General features: G+C 40.2%; 1 protein-coding gene across 1 annotated transcript; it reads right to left on the bottom strand.

Moving 5' to 3' along the window:
• Positions 1 to 7: 7 nt before the first annotated feature.
• Positions 8 to 17,633, bottom strand: tbc1d2b (TBC1 domain family, member 2B). Its single transcript, XM_037767052.1, has 13 exons — positions 17,214 to 17,633; positions 16,395 to 16,545; positions 13,416 to 13,587; positions 11,393 to 11,547; positions 10,968 to 11,218; positions 7,834 to 8,259; positions 7,557 to 7,667; positions 7,166 to 7,362; positions 5,335 to 5,829; positions 5,121 to 5,238; positions 4,712 to 4,897; positions 3,122 to 3,243; positions 8 to 2,593 (listed from the first exon to the last, which is right to left on the bottom strand). The coding sequence occupies exons 1-13, from the start codon at positions 17,562 to 17,564 to the stop codon at positions 2,398 to 2,400; spliced, it is 2,931 nt and encodes a 976-aa protein (XP_037622980.1). The 5' UTR covers positions 17,565 to 17,633; the 3' UTR covers positions 8 to 2,397.
• Between the last annotated feature and the right edge of the window lie 1,881 nt (positions 17,634 to 19,514).

The following is a 19,514-nucleotide window of genomic DNA, read 5'->3' as shown; positions in this document are numbered from 1 at the left end:
CAGATTATACTCAGTCAGCCATTGTTTATTGAATTTGTCTTTCAACTGGTAAAAACATACAGTGGCATAAAGTAATTCTGTAACATAAAAGCTTTGCATTATTCATCATTAAATGATAGATTAAAATGAACAAGATACTGTAGAGATTTACATAGGAAAAGTGAAGTGCACTATAGTTTTTTGAAGTCATCTTGTGCAAATACATTGCTGGGAAAAGCAAAAGAAAGAAAGAATAGTTGATGACATTAAATGTAGCTTATTCCATGTGAAAATGAAACTGACAGAAAACAAATAAAAGCATGCAAACTAGCCTTGGAACAGATGCGTATTCAAATATGAGCAAACCTGCTGTATGAGCCCTTTGACAAAATGTGTGACCTAAAAAACTTTTTAATCTTTAACTGATCAAATCACTAGAGAGACCTGCTCTCATGGAGAAAAACAAATTAAATCTCTACGTCTACGGGTCTTTTTTCATTCACATTTCAATCGTCAAAACAACCACAATTCTGCCATTTGTTCTCAAGTTCAGGTGGGTAAAAAGTCAGGTATGGTGCTGTAGCTGACAATACTGTAGCAGAGAAAAGGCAGTCATTTTGTAATTAACAGCGACGAAAAATCAACATTCAACAGCTCAAAGTAATATAAAAATAAAAGGAAATTAAAAGTTATAACAAACTGTAAACAATAAATCAGCACACAAGAGAAGGGGCTAAGTGAGAAAAACTTCTTCCTCTCTTGTAAATTCCCATTCAAACAACAGTTTTACACTGTTGATTAACCAGATATAAACATGGTTTCTTTCTAAGCAAGACTTTAACAGTAGAAACTGTAAAGCGGGTTTAATAGAGAATATGGTCACAGTGCTAAAGAGTAAACTGTCTTCTGTTAAGTACCTGGATGTGGGAGACGGAAAGATATTGCTACACATGTCTAGAAATCTCCTGAAACACTTCCCTCATGGATTACAAATCATATTTCCATTTTTGCACAACGATCATGTATCAATACGGTATAATAAACTCTAACACCATACTGTGTGAAGGGCTTCTGTGAACTAGTGTAAACACTGGGTAGACAGATGTTATACTGCCACACTGTGGACAATACATGCAAATACATCAGAAGAGTAATCCCAGTGTTATACATGTACTGTGTATCTTGTAAAATAGGTTTTAGTCACGGGAAATTGAATCCTTTAAACACCCAACAACCCCAACTAATGTTCGGAAAAGTCAAGAACATAACTAAAACAAGGCAAGGCAAATTAATCTTAATACACAGACTTTTAGAATAGTTATAATAAAATAATTTGTAGGGATTCACTGATATGGTGTTTTTGAAGTCAATGACGATTTCTAAATATTCTCTAAACCAATTCCAGTGGTTGTTACACAATTTTTTTCTTTAGTTTAAGTACAAATGTAGGTGCAAAACAAAAATTTCTTTAAGAATATTAAGTAATTAAGTGGTATTTAGGTATAAAATAACATATTAAGAGTGATACTCCTAGAAAAAACAATCTCCCAAATATGGACAGATAAACTGTAATGACCAATATTACTTAAAAAGACAACACCGGCTGACACCAGTTGTTACTATGATGGCTTAACTGGTGTGTCTCTAGTTATTTGATCTGAATCCTGAGATAATGAAAACAAAAATACACTCTTCCCCAAAATGTTCTACATGTATGGAAGTGATAATACATGGGACGCTTTAAATCACGCTTTGTGTGTATTCTTTTGAACCACAAACTCCGCTAGAGGCTGGAATGATTCGTGATCAGAAGGCTCTAAGACTTTAAGTTTCAGCAACATTTGAATTTCAGCATAAGTGATTCAAGTGCATTGAGAAACACAGGGATCAAACACAAAAGATGTGCTGTTGAGTGGCAATGTGGAAAATATAAATTTGAGTAAACAATTTTAAGAAAGGAACTGTAGGCAGAGAAAGCAAAAATGAAAACAAGAGTAGTAAAAAAAAAAATACAATCATTCCTTCAACAGGCATAAAATCACAAACTATTAAAAGATCACAGCCATGGTTTTAAAAAATACTGATTCGGACTGCAAGAGTGCAGCTTGGCATTGAAGGTTGAAGAGCCGTGGATAAGGCATTTTGTTTTGGCTGCCACGTAAACACACAAGCATACAACAAATAAAGCATTTACAAAAAAAAAAAAGGCAGGAATACTGATATAGAAAGCCTTTTCAGCCTGCAATGTTTTGGTCTTTTGATGCGTTTTCACTCAAAATGAATATTAAGTTGATTGGTCCGGCTAATTCGGAGACTAACTCCAACAATCCTTTAGGAAAAATCCCTTTACAACTGCGACACGTCACTGGCGTATCTATGGCAATGATCTCTCTGTCTTCATATGCGACAAGCTTAAGGTCAGTTATCCTCCTCATCGTCGCTGACGAAGCTCCGTCTGTCCTGAGTCGTCTCCCTCTCCCTGAGGAAGGTCTGTCTGATCGCCTCCAGCTCGGTCAGCTCAAGACGGACTTTCTCCAGGTGGAAGGAGCGGCGGTTCTGGATTTGGCGCATGGGGAACGGGTTCATGTCCCCGAAAGCGATGTTCATCAGCTTCCTGGAAAATAAGAAAAAAATCAGTCTGGGACGGTTTTCTATATTGCTCTGCTTGGGTTGTGTCTAGAAGGTAACCCACAATTTCAGAAACTCTCACGAGATGGTTAAGGTTAGGGTAGATCGTCAGGCGGCACGTCTCGCAAGAGTTTTTGCACATTTTTGCAATTTGCGGGTTTCTTTAGACACAACCTTCTGCATGCTCTGAGCTGTGCAGATCTGACATGCTGTTGTCCCTGTTTTATGTTTGTAACTATGTGTATTCCTTACCAATGTCTCCCAGAGTCATACAACTATTATGACTACTATGATCAGTGAATGAACTGATCCAGACCTATTGTTCTGATTAACAACAATCATTACTGATCAGCTTTAATGCTTACTGCAATGTCTACAGATACAAATCTCACAGCCTGTAGATAACCATGCAGCATAGAGAAATGATAAACTATTCCAAGGTTAAGTATCTTGCTCGTTATCTCTGCAGACACACTGTCCTCAGAAATACCAAAACAAAGTGCAGTTGCTGTACCTTGAATCCAGGATTGTGCGTGTGAAGTATCTAAGGTATTTAAAGATGGCGGTGGAGTCCTGCAGCTTCAAAAACTCTTCCTCTTTGTACTTGAAGAGAGCGAGGGCGAAGCGAAATATGATCTGTGGAGAAAAATCATCAAAAGCCGTGAAATGTACCTCATGACTTTCCGTGTGTGACTGTATACCATAACACATCATCCCCCTCTGACATGCAGAGCCACTTTTAGAGGAATGTCTGAACACAGTACGATCCTTACGGTGTTGTTATGAGGCAAAAAGCTATTTATTTACAGAGTTAATAGCTGAATCAAATTGTAATTCCCACCACAGATGTCATAGGGTCTAAATGAATAAAGTGGCTATAATCAATATTGCCATATCAACAACCTAACTAACTGTATGTGAAAGTGGTCGCTCATAGTGATGAACCCAACTCTGCAGTTCCCCTCAGCTCCACAGAGCTTTATAGCGTCTTTTAACTCATTGATTTGGACTAGCTGGTAAACGTAGTGGAGCATTTAGAGGCTGTTTCCCTCAGGAAATAGTGGACACCAAAAAACAAAATTAAAAGGAAAGTGAATATTGGACTTCATCACAAACACAATTCCAAATGAATGCTAATGTGTCTGCTGGATATGTAAATAGCAAACTGTTTGCTTACAAGTTCACCATAACCATTTTAAAAGGCGATACAGTAGATAACACAGTACGTCAATGTCCACAGCTTGTTTCCACCGCCTCCAAGTGGCCAAAAATCAGATATTTGTAGGTTTAATGCTGCATTAATTACTTCTTTGTTTTTTTTTTAACTCTGGGGCAAAGCTCTTAACTTGCACGATTCTCGCGATTTCACGAGATCACACGAGGATTGTGGGATCACATATCACACGAAAATCCATCTCGTCAGGCTTCAAGTAATGCGTTTATGTCCGACAAGCCAGATCACGGACCAATCAGCGTCCTGTGAGGAGCTACTGGCGTGGCTTAGGTGTGTGTGAGGCGACACGGAGAGGCGACTGTTCGTTCTAAACAACAATGGCGAATCCTACTATCAGTTATGTCAGAACTGGAGAGTATTTCTTCACTGAGAGAAGAGCAAAGAACGGCAATGAAGGCTTTTCTCCATGGAAGAGATGTTTTCACTCTTCTCCCAACTGGCTTCGGCAAGAGTTTGATTGACAGATGGATCATCCAATCACCTGCCAAGTTTTTTTTAATGTGCCTGCCCTTTTCCAAACAGTTTCCAATGACGACTTCTCAGATGCTTCTGTGTAACAAACCATCTGGTGGGTCAGTTTAGCAGAGCTCCCGTATAACCTAACAACCACAGTGTTGATACAGTACAGTATATCACTGGTTAAAAGTTGTTGTTAGCCAAAGCAACAAGCTAAAACAGTTTAAAAAGCTCTTGTAGAGCTGAAGAAGAGCTGCAGAGTTTGGTGATAATGTCATGTGGATTCATCCCTATGAGTGACCTTTTTCCCCATTACAAATATACATTTGTCATACCCTGTCAGCATGTCCAGACAGAAATCTAGCTGTGTGAGATTAGAAGATCATAGTTTTACTTTTAATTCCTGCCTCTCACCTTTGGACCTTCATATAGAAAGGCGTCCCAGATCTTGAAGAGGATGTCGCTCACCACACTGTCCACGAACACCACCAGGAACCAGTTGAAGGTGATAAGGGAGAAGTCTACCTTGTACTGCTCAAAGTGGGCATGAAGCCGGGGGAGCTTCTCACTCATCAGGTCCTTGAACACACGCTGGTCAACCTGCACAGACACAACCAACATATATACAGTATATTTACATTCTTTATTTCTTTCAGAAATATTATTTTTTTTGACAGCAGGAGAAAACGTGGTCAAAACCAGGAGAGAAAAGATGTGCTAATTACTGTACTGCATTCTTTCTATGATCAGTCATGAGCCGCACAGTCACATGATCGACATCACTGACATCAGATGCTAGAATACAACCTTTGAGCTTGTTTACCTGTGAGCCGAGCAGAGTCTTGGTGTAATAGTCTCTCGGCATGAAGACCTCCACGATGGCTATGAGGCACCAGAAGGCGTCCTCTTGGTCCAGATAGAGCAATGCAATAGCTGCCAGCCTGAAGAAATCACATGCAATAAAAAAATGAATGGTTACAGGGCGTAGAAGGAGAGAAGGAGAAGGAGGAAGAGATAAACCAGAACCCCTCTTGTACCTGTTCAGCCCCTGACAGTAGCCGATATCTGGATTCCTCCAGGAGAAAGCCATCAGGACGTTCCTGAGTTTCTGGATGCCGCCTGCACTCGGGGAGGAGTAGTGCTTGTTGTTGGGCAAAGTACGAAGCAAATCCAGCTCGATCTGCTTCGAGGCCGGGTTGGGCTTGTCCCGTGCCACATTTAGTAAGGTCTCATAGTAGTCGGGCGCCAGGTGGTCCCGAAACTTCTTGACATGGAAGGCGACACACCAGCGCCACACCTGGGACCGGTGCTCGTGGGGCACGCCGTAGCGAAACAGGCCCTTGAGCTCAGGGGCGCGCACCAGGTCTCTGTTCACGGTGCTGGTTAGGTAGTTCTCCCACTTCACCCCGACGGACACCTCCTGATCCGTCATGGACAGGGATTTCAGCTCCAGAGCTCTCACCTTCGCATCCAGCTTCTCCTCCTCTTCCTCCTCCTCGGGGACCGTCTTGAAGCCAAACGTGTCGTATTCACTGTTATCAAATCAAGGAAGAGAGGAAATGTAGAAAGATTATCATCAATCGGTGATGTTATGAATTCATTCCAGAAAGTTATTAACCCTTTCAGGGGTACCCACATTTGCTTAACTTGCCATAATATATTTTGTCGAGCCGCAAACGACGTGCCTGAGCTTGCATAGACGTTAGAGCAACAGCAATAGTGAACAAAATACCAAATAGCAGAGCTAGTTTTTCCAGTCAAGTAAAATGAAAACAGATCTGGTGAATGCATTACATTTGGGTCTATTATTAAGGCTATTGAGGCAACACCAGTCTCTCTTTCTCTCCTGGAATGGATTTGTCCTTGATTTGTGGTTAGATTTTGGTAAAACTGATGACCGACACTTTTATTGATTTTTTTTCTATTTAACAACAGTGTGATATCATCTACATTTAGTTTACCTTTACAAAACGTGTATAAATTAGGGCTGTCAATCGATTATGATATTTAATTGCGATTAATCACAAATTAATCGCACCTTTTTTATCTGTTCAAGATGTACTTTAAAAGGAGATATGTCAAGTATTTAATACTCTTATCAACATGGGAGTGGGCAAATATGCTGCTCTATGCAAATGTATATATATATTTATTATTGGAAATCAATTAACACAAAACAAAGACAAATATTGTCCAGAAACCCTCACAGGTACTGCATTCAGCATAAGAAAATATGCTCAAATCATAACATGGCAAACTGCAGCCCAACAGGCAACAACAGCTGTCAGTGTGTCAGTGTGCTGACTTGACTATGACTTGCCCCAAACTGCATGTGATTATCATAAAGTGGGCATGTCTGTAAAGGGGAGACTCGTGGGTACCCATAGAACCCATTTACATTCACATATCTTGAGGTCAGAGGTCAAGGGACCCCTTTGAAAATGTCCATGCCGGTTTTTCCTTGCCAAAATTTAAGGCAAGTTTGCCGAATTATTTAGGCTACTTCGCGCAAGTATGCGAGCATGACATGGATGGAACAATAGGTTTTCTAGTTTTATATGATACCAGTATCTTCACTCTAGCTTTAAAGCTGAGCCCGCTACAACTTCAAAATCGCAAGTTGCGGTAATGCGTTAGAGAAATTAGTGGCGTTAAAACAAATTTGCGTTGTCGCGTTATTATTATCGTGTTAACTTTGACAGCCCGAGTATAGATGTTAAAATACTGTACAATTTTTTAAAGTTGCTTTTTACGACAACATTAGTTTAAATTCAAAAAAAAAAAAAAATGGAGAAAAATTTAACATACCTTTCAATATGAACGAAACAAAAACATGTATTCATAAAGGCTTTTTGGCATAGTCCATACCTGACAGTGTTTGGTTTAAAGATGGGGTGCTCGTGCTGGTCGGAGCTCTCCACCTGCAGCGCATCCTCTAATAATCTGGAGATGACTTCTCGAGCCGGGCTCTGCTCCGAGGAGGAACACACCGGGTTCTTCACTTCTTGAAGCAGCACCAGATACTTACTCTCCACCTGACACAGCTTGGCCTCCAGGGCCGTATACTGCAGCAACAATAACAGAGAACGTTAATCAGTATTTTTGTTATATGTTTAGTTATTCATTGTTCCTACTTGGCATTTTTAGGTTTAGGGGGCATCAGCTAAGGTCACCACTGGACTTCCCCTGCCAGCTACTCAGACTTCCTGTTTCTATTAACAGAATAATGCACCATTAACCGACCAACACCAGATAGTACCTTTGCTTCTAAAGTCTTTTCTCTACTCTCTGCGTTTCTGCGTAATACTGTCAGCTCCAGGATCTCTTTGTTCAGGAACCTGTTCTGGGATTTGTAGCCTTGAAGACTGTCCTGAAATTGGAGAAACGTGTTCAGTTAATCAGACTACACATTTAAACAGAGCATTATCAAACCATGAGAAAATATTTTAAATTGAAGCTTAAGAAATGTAATATCATTTCTAAATCTGTATCATTTCTATCAACTACATATCTGGTTTAAGTGTTTCCTTCTGTACCTTGAGGATGTCCACCTCGTGCTGATCTTTGTTTGGCGGTGGTGAACCGTCGCATGAATTGCCGCTCTGCTCGTCGCTCTCCTGCGACAGCTTGATGATGACTTCATCCTTGGCCTGGATGGTCTCCATCAGCATCCCCAGCTGGTCGTTTATCTCCCCAACCTTTATCTTCAGGCCCTTCAGCTCCTGCTGCAGACTCTCCTTCTCCAAGGCGAGACGCTCCATGTGGCCACACAGGGACTGGATCTGTTCGTCTCTCTCCTTGAGCAGGGCCTCCAACTGGGCGACGTCTTCCTGGCTGGTTACTGCCGAACCTTGAGTCTGGTCTGAAGCCACAGATGAATCTGGAGGCGGGGGTGGACGGCGTGCTGGCTGCCGGTCGCACTGGGAGGTCCTCAGAGTCTGCTGCAGAAGTCTCACCAGCTCCTGGTGGAGTAAAGAGGATTTGTTTTTTGTCAACACATCGTCTTGTAGGGTCGGTATTATGCCTTAAAATGTAGTCGCCTAGTTCACAGAAAATATCAATATGTTGAATTCAATGTTTTTGTCCTTGTGGGGCAAATTCACGAATATGTACAAAAGAAAAAAAATCAACAAACTCTTCAGGGACAGCTGCATATTCTGTTTGCTGAGATTTTACTTGCATAACTGCTGATCATATTCACTATGAACTGAATTTTAATTACATTTCATCATTTCTAACACTTAACACTGCTGGGTGCAGAGGCATAACAAGCTTAGAGTGAAGTAAATAACGAAGTGTAGGTTCCACAAACTTAAGCTAACATGTACATTATATCATACAAGATGATTTTATTTTCTACAACTAATAACAATCGACGAGTTTACTGTAAGAAAAAAGTGTCGCCACAGTTTTGCAGCCTGTTATTTGACCTCAAATCCAACTTAAAATTTACTTGGATAAGGAAATAAATCTCAAAAAACTGTATACAAATTCTGTTTTATTTGCCCTTCTAACAAACACCTCTAACTGCGTACACTAGTCAGGATTTACAACAGAGGTGGGCCACCTCGACTAAAACGGACACCATCCACCAACATCATCATAAAAAATGTAAAAACGTTTATGAAATTTTGCATGTATCGGGATGCATTAGGATCTGGGTGTCTTACCACCTCAACTAAATAACTTCCAAAGAGAAACCCTGCGAGTTCACACTGGTTGACAGAGACCACAGTCATACTACTGAATGAAGCAGCAACATGTAACACAGCCATCACTATGCCCTGATGACAGAGCACGAAATTCAGTATCAAAAGTTTAACATAGCTATGTATATCATTTATCGTACGATATATGGACATGATCTCAATAATTTTTGCCGACCTCGATTTCGCCCGTTGTGTTTACATGAGAATGTCAACAACATTTTACACAATGCCAGAATAAACAGCAGGGTTTTCCTTTGCATCATAAGATTTATTATTTTGGTTATTTATTGTTTTGGTTGTGAGGTTTTATTTTATTTATGTTTATCTATTTCGGATATTTTTAGGGCTGTCCCAAATACCATTTTTGGGCTCGAAGCTTCGGTGAGAAATATTCGAAGGTATTCAAAGCTTCACGGAGCAGCGCAGCAGGCTGATGTGTTCTTTTGTCAGTCTGTCTCCATCTCCCCTGTTTTACACATGCACCTCTACACACAACAAACAGCAATATCTGTCTAAGAATAACTAATAATAATCCATGTTAAATATGAATAATGAATAATGTTGTGGGATTATCCCTTATTTCATGGGCAATTTGGGGATTTTTATTTTATTATTACATATTTATATATAAATAATAATAATAATAATAAAGATTTAAAAAAAATGAAGCATTGGAATAATGATTTGGAGGTTGATTACCATGGCCACTGTCAAAGCTTCAAAGCATTCGGGTCAGCCCCAGATATTTTAATATGTTGTTCACTTTCCAATTCCAATGTCTGAATATTCTTAAGAATTAAAAGTCCAATGCTCTTTGAAAGGGTGTACTTGCATTATTATGCTATTATATTATTATATCAGTGGCATAAAATGGTCTTAAAACGACAATGATATTGTTTATCGTAATTATTTTTTGGGACAATATATCATTCAAAAAGTAAGGGATAATGTATAGCAAGCCAGTCATTGTTGTGAAATAAACCCTGACAGGGTGGCATGTGGATGTGGCACCCCAATGCGAATGACCCGCTAGCTGTACACTATAATGCTAATTAAACGGCTACTGGCTACTTAAACGGTCCGCCAGAGTCCAACATCAGAACTGCGCTCATAGAAACAGACCGTAGAACTCTATTCTGATTGGTCAATCATAGAGTATTCAACAAAGCCGTGTAGTAAAATTAGTTATCGAGACAGGCCTAACTGTGACCAATGTGCAAATACTTGGCTCACACGTTTGTGTGACATGTGCACTCACACAAACACACCCACATGCACGTGGTCAGACAGATGCAGAAACAGTAACTGTGACGTACAATTAAACAAACGGTTTTCATTGGTAACTTTTTTCTAACAAAGGTAGAAAAAAAAGGGTCCACAGGGAGGTCTGAGGATTAAAATGAGTAACGCCGACATTGTTTCTTTCAAGAAACATTGACTGTATTCAAACATCACGAGCACCATAACCTTCAACAGTATTAACAATACAATGTCAGCAGTGACTGTGTATTTCCAGCAACAGTCAGGTACAGCCAGCTGAGTCAGTTCCTCAGAATTACTCAGTTAATTGTTGTTAAAGTTTGAGCTGGCAGTGAACCACTTCAAAAGGGAAGCTTACACACATTATGTCACATTATATATTTATCTGACTGGCATTGCAGCCATCGGTTAGTTTCAAAACACTAAAACAAGAACAGAGAGTAATGGGAAGGAACGACACAGCTGTGACTGTTGTTAGGAGAACTGCTATTTCCTCGTTTCTCGCTTAAGCATGACTAATCATTCGCTGTCTTCCTTTACTGGTGAGAGCAATCAGGATTACACCAAACTGCCCAGTCAGACACCACGACCTCAAGCTTGTGCTGCATTAAATAAGATGATCGTAAAAGCAGCCTGGCATTTCCTCTAATGTGGATAATTCACACATTAAGTCAATCATGGTGAGAGTGAGATCACTGTACCTTCTGACTGGCCAGCTCTTCTCTGAGTTTGGCCTGTTCCTGCTGCATGCGGCTCAGTTCTTCCTGTTGGCTCTGGAGGCGAAGCTGCATCTCGAAAGGTTTGCTGCCGTTACACTCCACCGGGGAGTTCTCGGCACTGCGCGTCTCAGCACTGCGCCCGAACCTCCCGGAGCCTTTGCCCATCAGCAAAGGCCTCTTAGTCCGCGACGAGTTGCGCGCAAAGTCGAAAGCAAACGCTGATCCAAAGGAATCTGAAAAAGGGGAGATAAAGACGTAATAAAAGTGACTCAGGGGGACGGAGCAGGAAGAAGCGTTATGGAAGAATGAAGTGTTTGTCCGTTTGTCATAGTATTGCGCAAATGAGTGGAGCAAATTCTTCTCTGGAGAATGAAAGCGGAGTATTAAACAGCAGGGAGTGAACGTACGTCTGTGTGTGTCTGGATGATGTTTCTGTTCGGGGAAGTCCTTGGGTGGAGCGTCCACCAGTTCCCACTCCTCCGCACTGTGGCTGCTCTGGGTATAAAACACACTGCGTCTGCTCTCACCTCCCCTGCCCGGCCGCAGATAAGACATGGAGTTCCTGACAGAATGGAAACCAGACAAGAGGGTGAGTAAGACTGAGGAGCTTCTGTGTTGCTGCCGGACATATGTGAAAGCTTTTCAAATCCACGGGGATCAAGGGCAAACTGCAGGGAAGCCTGATACTCCGTTACTTTGTAAATGGTACCATTAGCACCACAAGCGGCCTTTGTTGAGGTCGTTACACTTTACACACATCGGCCAACAGAACTGCAGCTGTATACAAGTAAAAAAAAGCACACACACACACACACAATACAACTAAAGTGTCTATATAAAATGAAATAATAATTAAATTATAACATAAATGGAAAGCATTCTTGAATGTAAAATGAACAATGTTCATGTCAAGAACTTGTCTCTTAATACAATATTGATAAACACTCTCTTCTACTTCAGAGTAAGGTCAGCTTGTAAAGCTTACGGGGTTCCCTGGGGGTCCGATTTAAAAAGAACATCCTATTTTAAATTGGACACAGAATGCTCCAAGACATGCAATGTCACATATCACAGAAATACATGCCTACTTCAGGAATGAAAGCTAGGGATAGGGATATAGCTGAATTGGGACAAGATTTAGACTGGGATGCAATTTGGGTTAATGTTAAAAAAATCATCAGTATATACATTTAACATTTTGTCATAGAGCATATATCTAACACAGAGAATTAGACATCGAATGGGACTGGTACCTGACCCATATTGCTCATTTTGCTCGCAAGGAACTGTTGGCTCTTTTCTACATGTTGTATGAAGAACTAACAGGGGTACAACTACCAACGGACCCTGCTGCACATCTTCTAAATGATACCTTTCCCTTACGGACAAAACACGCAAAGTCTGGCTGGAAGACCTGACTGCAGCTAAAAAAATGTTTGGTCCAGCGTTGGAAACCTCATGATATTTCAAGTATTCACTGGCTTTGGACATTTCTTACCTGGAACTATCATCAGCAAGAGTCAATGATGCACGACCAAACACAGCTTTAATGTGGACAAACTTGATACTTCCTTGAAAGATCTTCTGTCTAAATAAGGATGCTCTGTCTGATGGGGGTTGAGGGTTAACTGGATGAAATGTTCAAAATGTAAATCGGCAACCTGTTGTTTTCTCTGTAATTTGTTGGTGTTATAATAAGGGTTGCAATAAAAAAAAAGAAGTGATAAAAAACAAGGTTCATGTCAACCATAAGAGACCCATACAGACCTGTGTTTTTTCACACGTCTAAATGTGAGATCGCTGCAACCACATGACTATTTGTGTGCAGCAAATTGCAAGTTTTCGCGTTCCTCACACCTCGTATACGCTGGATGCGCTTCAGCCACGCTAGTCAGTCGCCTCCATGTGACAGAAAAGTCCGTCTACTGCAGCTCCGCAACGGATTCGCGCTTTATAAGCATAACTGAGGATCTTTTAACGTCACATTTCTGCTCAGATCATGAGCTATAACTGCGCAAACCCTTATATAACGCTATGCATTTCAACACACGAGGAGCTAAATCATCATAAAACGGCAGAACAGACATGCTATAAGGAGTAGGCAGCAGATTCAAGTGCACCTCTACCAACTCTAAACTGTGTCACATTTTTAGCATGCCAGTGTTTTGCATCATTTGAACAGATGTGTTGTATGGCCCAGAAGGGGAACTGTTGGTGTTAACAGCTAGTGAACTATGGATGTAACCATTTCCTCTCTGCTGCAGACAACCACAGGAAGAAGTGAAGGGGTGTTTTTTTGTTACTCTATTCAGCTCTAAACAAGCCACAATTAAAACTAAACTAGTTGTGCCAGTTTAGCAAGAACTAAAAATCAAACATACTTCCTTTTTAAAAACTGTGGGTATGATTTCATCCTGCAGAAAGCTTTACCTGAGTTCTGTACCGAAGTTTTTGAGGGAGAAGTTGAGGGGGTTTGTGGACGCAGCAGAAGGCCCTCTGGCGGACTGGATCCCCACCATCCCACCGCCATCTGTGTCTGTCTCCATGGCAAAGTCGCTGCGGACCTTCTCCATGCTGTCACTCAGCTTCTCAAAGACCACATCTGAAATAAAACAACATTACAGCCCATTAGAACAACATAACAATAATAATATCCCATTAACCAACACTACTGTTTTGCAGGACCGCAACTATGCAAATTGTTGGTTGGGGAAATGAGATCGTCAACCCTGAATGGTTTCCAGAGTAAAGTGAAGCTCGAGTCATCCAGAATGATAGTACAGCAGAGGGGATGTCTGTGGTTTCATGGGGCAGCTCTTTAACCAGCAGAAAATACAGTATGCAGCATTTCTGAGCCAAGAAGGCTAAATATAAAGTCTCCTTTTCGTATGAAATGGGTGGTAACATTTTATAAATGACCAAACTGCCTCACAGCTATGCTGTCACACCCGCCAAACTCCTTTTGCTCTGATAAAACCTCTGAACTGACGTCATCCTCTCCTGCCAACATTAATTAGTACAGCTAATTAGTTTCACGTGTTACAGCGTGCTTTCTTTGTGTGTGCTGTATCTAAACCTTTATACTCAGTGGTGGCCATTACCACATATTCTTGCATCTTGTTATACTGTGAAGAGAAGCGTAGGCATGTTAATCTCTTTCACTAGCCGTGCAAAAAAAGGGCAACATAAAACATTTAATGTCCTCTGCCCAGCAGCTCGAGGGAAAAATTCCAGTTAAGGAGACTGCACCCACACATTTCATCATCACAGCTCACTTGCTGACAAAAGGTCAAGGACGTCTGAGACAGAAACCACACAGGGTGTAAAAAAAAAAAGTATGAAACAAAATATCTCAGTACTTTTAAGCACTTTTGTATCTACATCTTTACAATGAGGAACAGCTACTTTTAGTAGGATTGTTGATTTGAGATGATTGGTCTTGTATGGGGCTGTTGACAAAATCAAAGATTGCAGTATTTTTGAGTAAATACCTCTATTCAGTATGTATTGACAGTGATAACACAGGTATTTGTTCCTTTGTAAGATAGATAAACATCAAGAAAGAACATTGTGTATGTGATGACAGGAAAGGAAAGAGACATACAAGGTTAATTTCACTCAGCTAGAACAGACAAAACAAGTTGTATCGGCAAGTTAAAACCTTATTCACTTATGATTACATCATGCAGTCTTATATTTAGGCCCATCTGCCCAAGAGCTTGTCTCTTTTTGCCTCCCGTGGAATCCAGCCTTCAGCTTTCCAGCCAATGCCGTCAGAAGCAATGTCATTTCAACTATTAATTCCCAACAGACAGAAGCAGAAAGAGACACGAGGTCATGAATCTACGGACAAAACATGTGTGTTTAAGGACACCTGTCAAGGGTGAAAATATGTATAGGAGAGCAGGACACACATTGCTTGACTCGTCATAACGAGTTATGCTGGGACTGAAAGGGTTAATAATGTATTATACTGTATAAATATATACATGCTCTTGTCTATATTGTAAATGCTGTCGAGCTGTATTTATTCTGTCGTGTTACAGTAGCCGATACTTGTGAGAACACTTGAAAGCAGCAAGCAGTCCCCACAATGACATTTTTGTTTCTGTTAAGTGCCTTCAAACAAAACACACCCCAGATAAAGAAGATGTGAACTCCTTTATTTCTCCTTTAATCAGCGCTTGACGTTAACCACTCCTGCTGCACATGCTCGTTCTGTAGGAACGGGGGAACCTGGCAACAAAGTCACTCGACTTGTGTTTGTAGCACTTGTGTAAATATTAATCCATCAGATAGATGCAGGTGTTTACTTTCAGCTGGTTTCCTGGACGTGATGGAGCAGAGCGGTGAAAGCGAGTGTCCATTAGGGCTGGACGATTTTGAACAAAATATCTAATTGCGATTATTTTGACTGATATTGCAATATTATTTGCCATATTAGAGGGAATGATTATTTTAACATCATTATTCTCATTTTCATTGAAAAACATTTAAAAATGATTATGATTTTTGTGGATATCTGTACAAAACAAAGATGTTTTATTAAAAGGACCAGTGTTTAACATTTAGGGGGACATTTAGTGGGTCCTCTTCACGGAGTCCGCCATGTTGCATTGCATTGTTTCTACAGTAGCCCAGAACCATGTATAAAGAGAATTGGTATCAACGTTGGAGGCGGTCTCCTGTTCGTTCCTATGAGAGTTGCTTAGTGGCGCATGGAGCCAAAATGGCTCGACTGCCGAGTGATAAAGTACCCAGATCATCCGGCGATCTTCTGCATCCATTGGGCCCATAGAGCAGGCGCAGTAGCGTTTCCTTTAACTCCGCCTCCCAGCCCTCGCTCCAGCCTCGGTCTGGGTCTCAGTCATATGAACGGAAGAAGGGAAATAACTCTGGATTCAGCTATTAGTATTACCTAATGATTTAAATAAGGTCTATTAGAGTGTTCGTACTGGGAAGCTGATTTACCTAAAAAAAATGATTCGCTGAGTTACGGACGTCTCTTTCCCAATGTAAGTCTATGGGAAAAAGTCTTTCTAGGCCCAATGGCATCACATGACGGGCAAAGAATTTTTAGTACCGCCGTTTGGGCACTACGAAAATTTGCATCAACGCCCGGCGACACCCCTTCCTGGGGTAATCTGCAACCTCACCGCTAGATACCGCCAGATCCTACACACTGGACCTTTAAGTCCGCAGAATATCATGTGTAGACCGGGACATCACCACGACAATATTTAATTTTAAATTACATTTTGACACACATTTGGTCTTCAATAAATATTGCACCTCCTGCGATTTGAAAATTGCAGTAGGCCATATTGCAATTTTGATAAAATTTTGATTAATTCTTCGACCCTAGTGTCCATACACACTGTATGTGTGTGTGTGTGTGTACCTGCCTACCATTGTCTTTGCCTACAAGGCCGGTGGGAGGGTAGGCCAGGGTCGGGGAGCTCCAGCTGTCTCTCTGACCGGAGCCTCGTGTGCTGCTGTACTCCCAACGTTTCTGCTGCAACTGCTGGAGCCAGTAATGCATCACCTGCTTGGTGGGCGCCTAGAAACACACGCACACACAAGTAACACAAGTCAGTCATATTATAGAGATCAAGGGTTAAAAACAAGTCACGCATCAATATCAATGGAATGACAGCTTGCCGTAAGAAAACAGTAACACCTGTGGTATTAAATAAAGCATTGAAAGCATGAAACCACCCAGGAGCCCTTTTTATAGCAGGTTACTATTAGGATCTGTCATGTGAATGAGCGCAGACGCTGGTTTCAGTCTCAGTTCCAGCCTCGGGCCATGCAATCTGTTTGGTATTAACCATTCACACCATCTGCTAAAAGACTTTAGTGGGCAGCCAGCCATAGTCATGTGACAGCTAAGAAGACACCATCACATGAGAAGAGCCTTCATGATGAGCTCATGAAGCAGCTTTATCTCCACATTCAAACAGTGTTTGGATGCAATCAGCTGAGTAATGTGCTGATTAAGCTCTTCTCTGGCAAAACATGTATAGTGGATTTTTTGTAGTCAGCTGTTCTTTAAAAGTTGTCAAATCACAACCCTGGCTGTCAGCAACAAATACTGTCATTATCTGACTTAAATCAAAGCTGAGAATAAATCAAGTTTGAATGGGTGGTGCTGCAGTTTCCACAATGAGAAAAGGAAGTGACAAATGACAGCAAAGCAATGCAACACATGGTGAAAAGTCGCTCTACCTTCAGGAGGAACTCCTTGCCAGCTGTGCGGATCTCAAACTGACCCTCTTCTCCTTCCACATCGTAGCTGAAGCTCGCATCTCCTATCTCGATGTGTCCGAGAGGCAAGGCATCTTGGGGAGTCTTGAAGTAATACAAATAACACTTCCTCGGATCGTACACGAACCACCTCGGCTTGTAACCCCTCAGGGGCCCCTTGCCGGACAGTTTGTTCAAGTATCCGCAGAGCTTGTTGGCCTGGTCTCTGGCTCCCTCCACCTCGGCGACATCCACCGACCTGGAGGCCACGATCCGGGCCGCTGTGCAGGAGTGTTGTGCTGCTTCTTCGCTGCCATCCTCCTCTTCGTGCATCTTTCCTCGAAGTTTCTTTTTCTTCTTCTTCTTGCTGCACGGCGGCGGATGCCCACTCCTTCTGTTTCCATCCGCATGACTGCCCTGCCTCTTGGAGAGGAGGAGCATGGGAGGTGTAGTTTATTTCAAAGAGGGTGACGTGGTGCAGCAGTGTGTGAGGCTGCAGCACCGCTGGGTGGGGGTGTTTGACCAGATGTGCAACCTAGTTGAGATACTCCAGCTGCTACAAATGGTAAAAAAAAAAAAAAAAAAAAAAGGTGGGGAAAATGATCTATTAAAAGCAGCCTAAAAGAGAAGAATAGTTGCTTTGATGTTAAATTAAAGATGTTTTGAATTGTTGATATAGCCAATTTAAAAATGATATATACTTGGAGATAATAAAACACTGAAAAGCCCCAAAATTGGAGATATAAAACATAATACAAATACTTAAAATTGTCAGGTGAACATGGCTGGATGAATCTGTTAGGGGGCCCCTGGGTAAAAATTTGCTGTTTGGCCCCCAAGTTTATTTTATGACATAAAGTTAAGTATAGTTCAAGTATATTCCCAAGTATACTTTATGTAATAAATAATACTAACATCAATGTACTAGTAGTATACTTCTAAGTGTACTACTTCAATACTTCTTGTGATTAAATTGGCCCACTTTTTAGTTTTTACTTTTGAGTAAACTTTAAATGTAAGAGTAGTAAATCCAAGTTGTATTTTGGACTGCAACTATAATATTAACTATACTACAAGCCTAAAAGAGAAGAATAGTTGCTTTGATGTTAAATTTAAGTTGTATTACATTGTTGATATAGCCAAATTAAAAATGTTATATTTGGAGATAATAAAACACTTTTTTTTTATTATTATTTTCTATTAACTTATTTGTTGATTTAATTTATTATTACTTTCGTATTTTTCTATTATTATTGTTGTTTTTTTGTTATGTGTGTTTTTTTTTTGTTTTTTTAACTCTATTCTTTCTTTTTGTCATTATTATTATTATTGTTATTTCTTTTCTTGGTTTTGTTTCGGTTTTGAATGATGAGGTTGTTTTCTTTAGTGTACTTGATGGGTTTGTCTGTAAGCTCACCTACTTAAAAGTTGGTTTATAGACTGTTGTAATTACGAACAGTGGATTGCATATATGAAAACAGCCTTGAAAAAAGTGAAAAAATAAAGTATTTAAAAAAAAAGAAGAAAATCTACAAAATTGGAGATATAAAACAATACAAATACCTAAAATTGTCAGGTCCTACCGCTCTGTGCATGTACCACTTTGCCTACTGTAAATGGCAGCTTCAGTAAAAAAAGATCAAGTTTATTTTATGATGTAAATTTGAGTATAGTTCAAGTATATTCCCAAGTATACTTTATGTAAAAAGTATACTAATATCAATGTACTAGTAGTATACTTGTAATTGTACTACTTCAATACTTCTTGCGACTAAATTGGCCCACTTTTTAGTTTTTAAAAGTTTACTTTTGTTTGAGTAAATGTAAGAGTTGTAAATCCAAGTTGTATTTTGTACTGCAACTATAATATTAACTAAACTACAAGTGAACTTATAGGTATACTGTTAGTTATATACTTGTAGCTGACTTTTTTAGTTTATGAAAGTACACTTTAAAGTATACTCTCAGTAAACTACTAGTTTAATAGTTTTTACTGCAAGTATACTTGTAAGTTTTCTTTAAGTTAACTTATATTACTTAGCCAAATATACTGTTCAGTATAAGCCAAGCATACTCTGACTTTTCTGTATACTTGCCAAGTACACTTAGACTTTTCTGTAGTCTTGTCGGTATAAGCCAAGTATACTTAAGTATCATTTTGTTAAGTGTATCTCTGGTAAGTACATAAAAAGTAAACTGAAAGCATGCTCTCTTATTTTAAGTTTAAAAGAAGTATACTAATAGCACACTTGAATAAACTTATTTTTTTGTATGGGAAAAGTA

This window comes from Sebastes umbrosus, chromosome 4 (assembly GCF_015220745.1).
Source record: "Sebastes umbrosus isolate fSebUmb1 chromosome 4, fSebUmb1.pri, whole genome shotgun sequence".
NCBI classification, from domain to species: Eukaryota; Metazoa; Chordata; class Actinopteri; order Perciformes; family Sebastidae; genus Sebastes; species Sebastes umbrosus.
This window is presented reverse-complemented; position numbering and strand designations above follow the sequence as displayed.

Bases quoted from the DNA above. Each gene is read 5' to 3' on its own strand.
- tbc1d2b (XM_037767052.1), bottom strand. From the start codon at position 17,564: ATGCACGAAGAGGAGGATGGCAGCGAAGAAGCAGCACAACACTCCTGC. The intron at 7,363-7,556 runs GTACTATCTGGT...TTGTTGCTGCAG, and splicing joins AAAAGACTTTAGAAGCAAAG to TATACGGCCCTGGAGGCCAA. The intron at 4,898-5,120 runs GTAAACAAGCTC...GTGTCTGTGCAG, and splicing joins AGACTCTGCTCGGCTCACAG to GTTGACCAGCGTGTGTTCAA.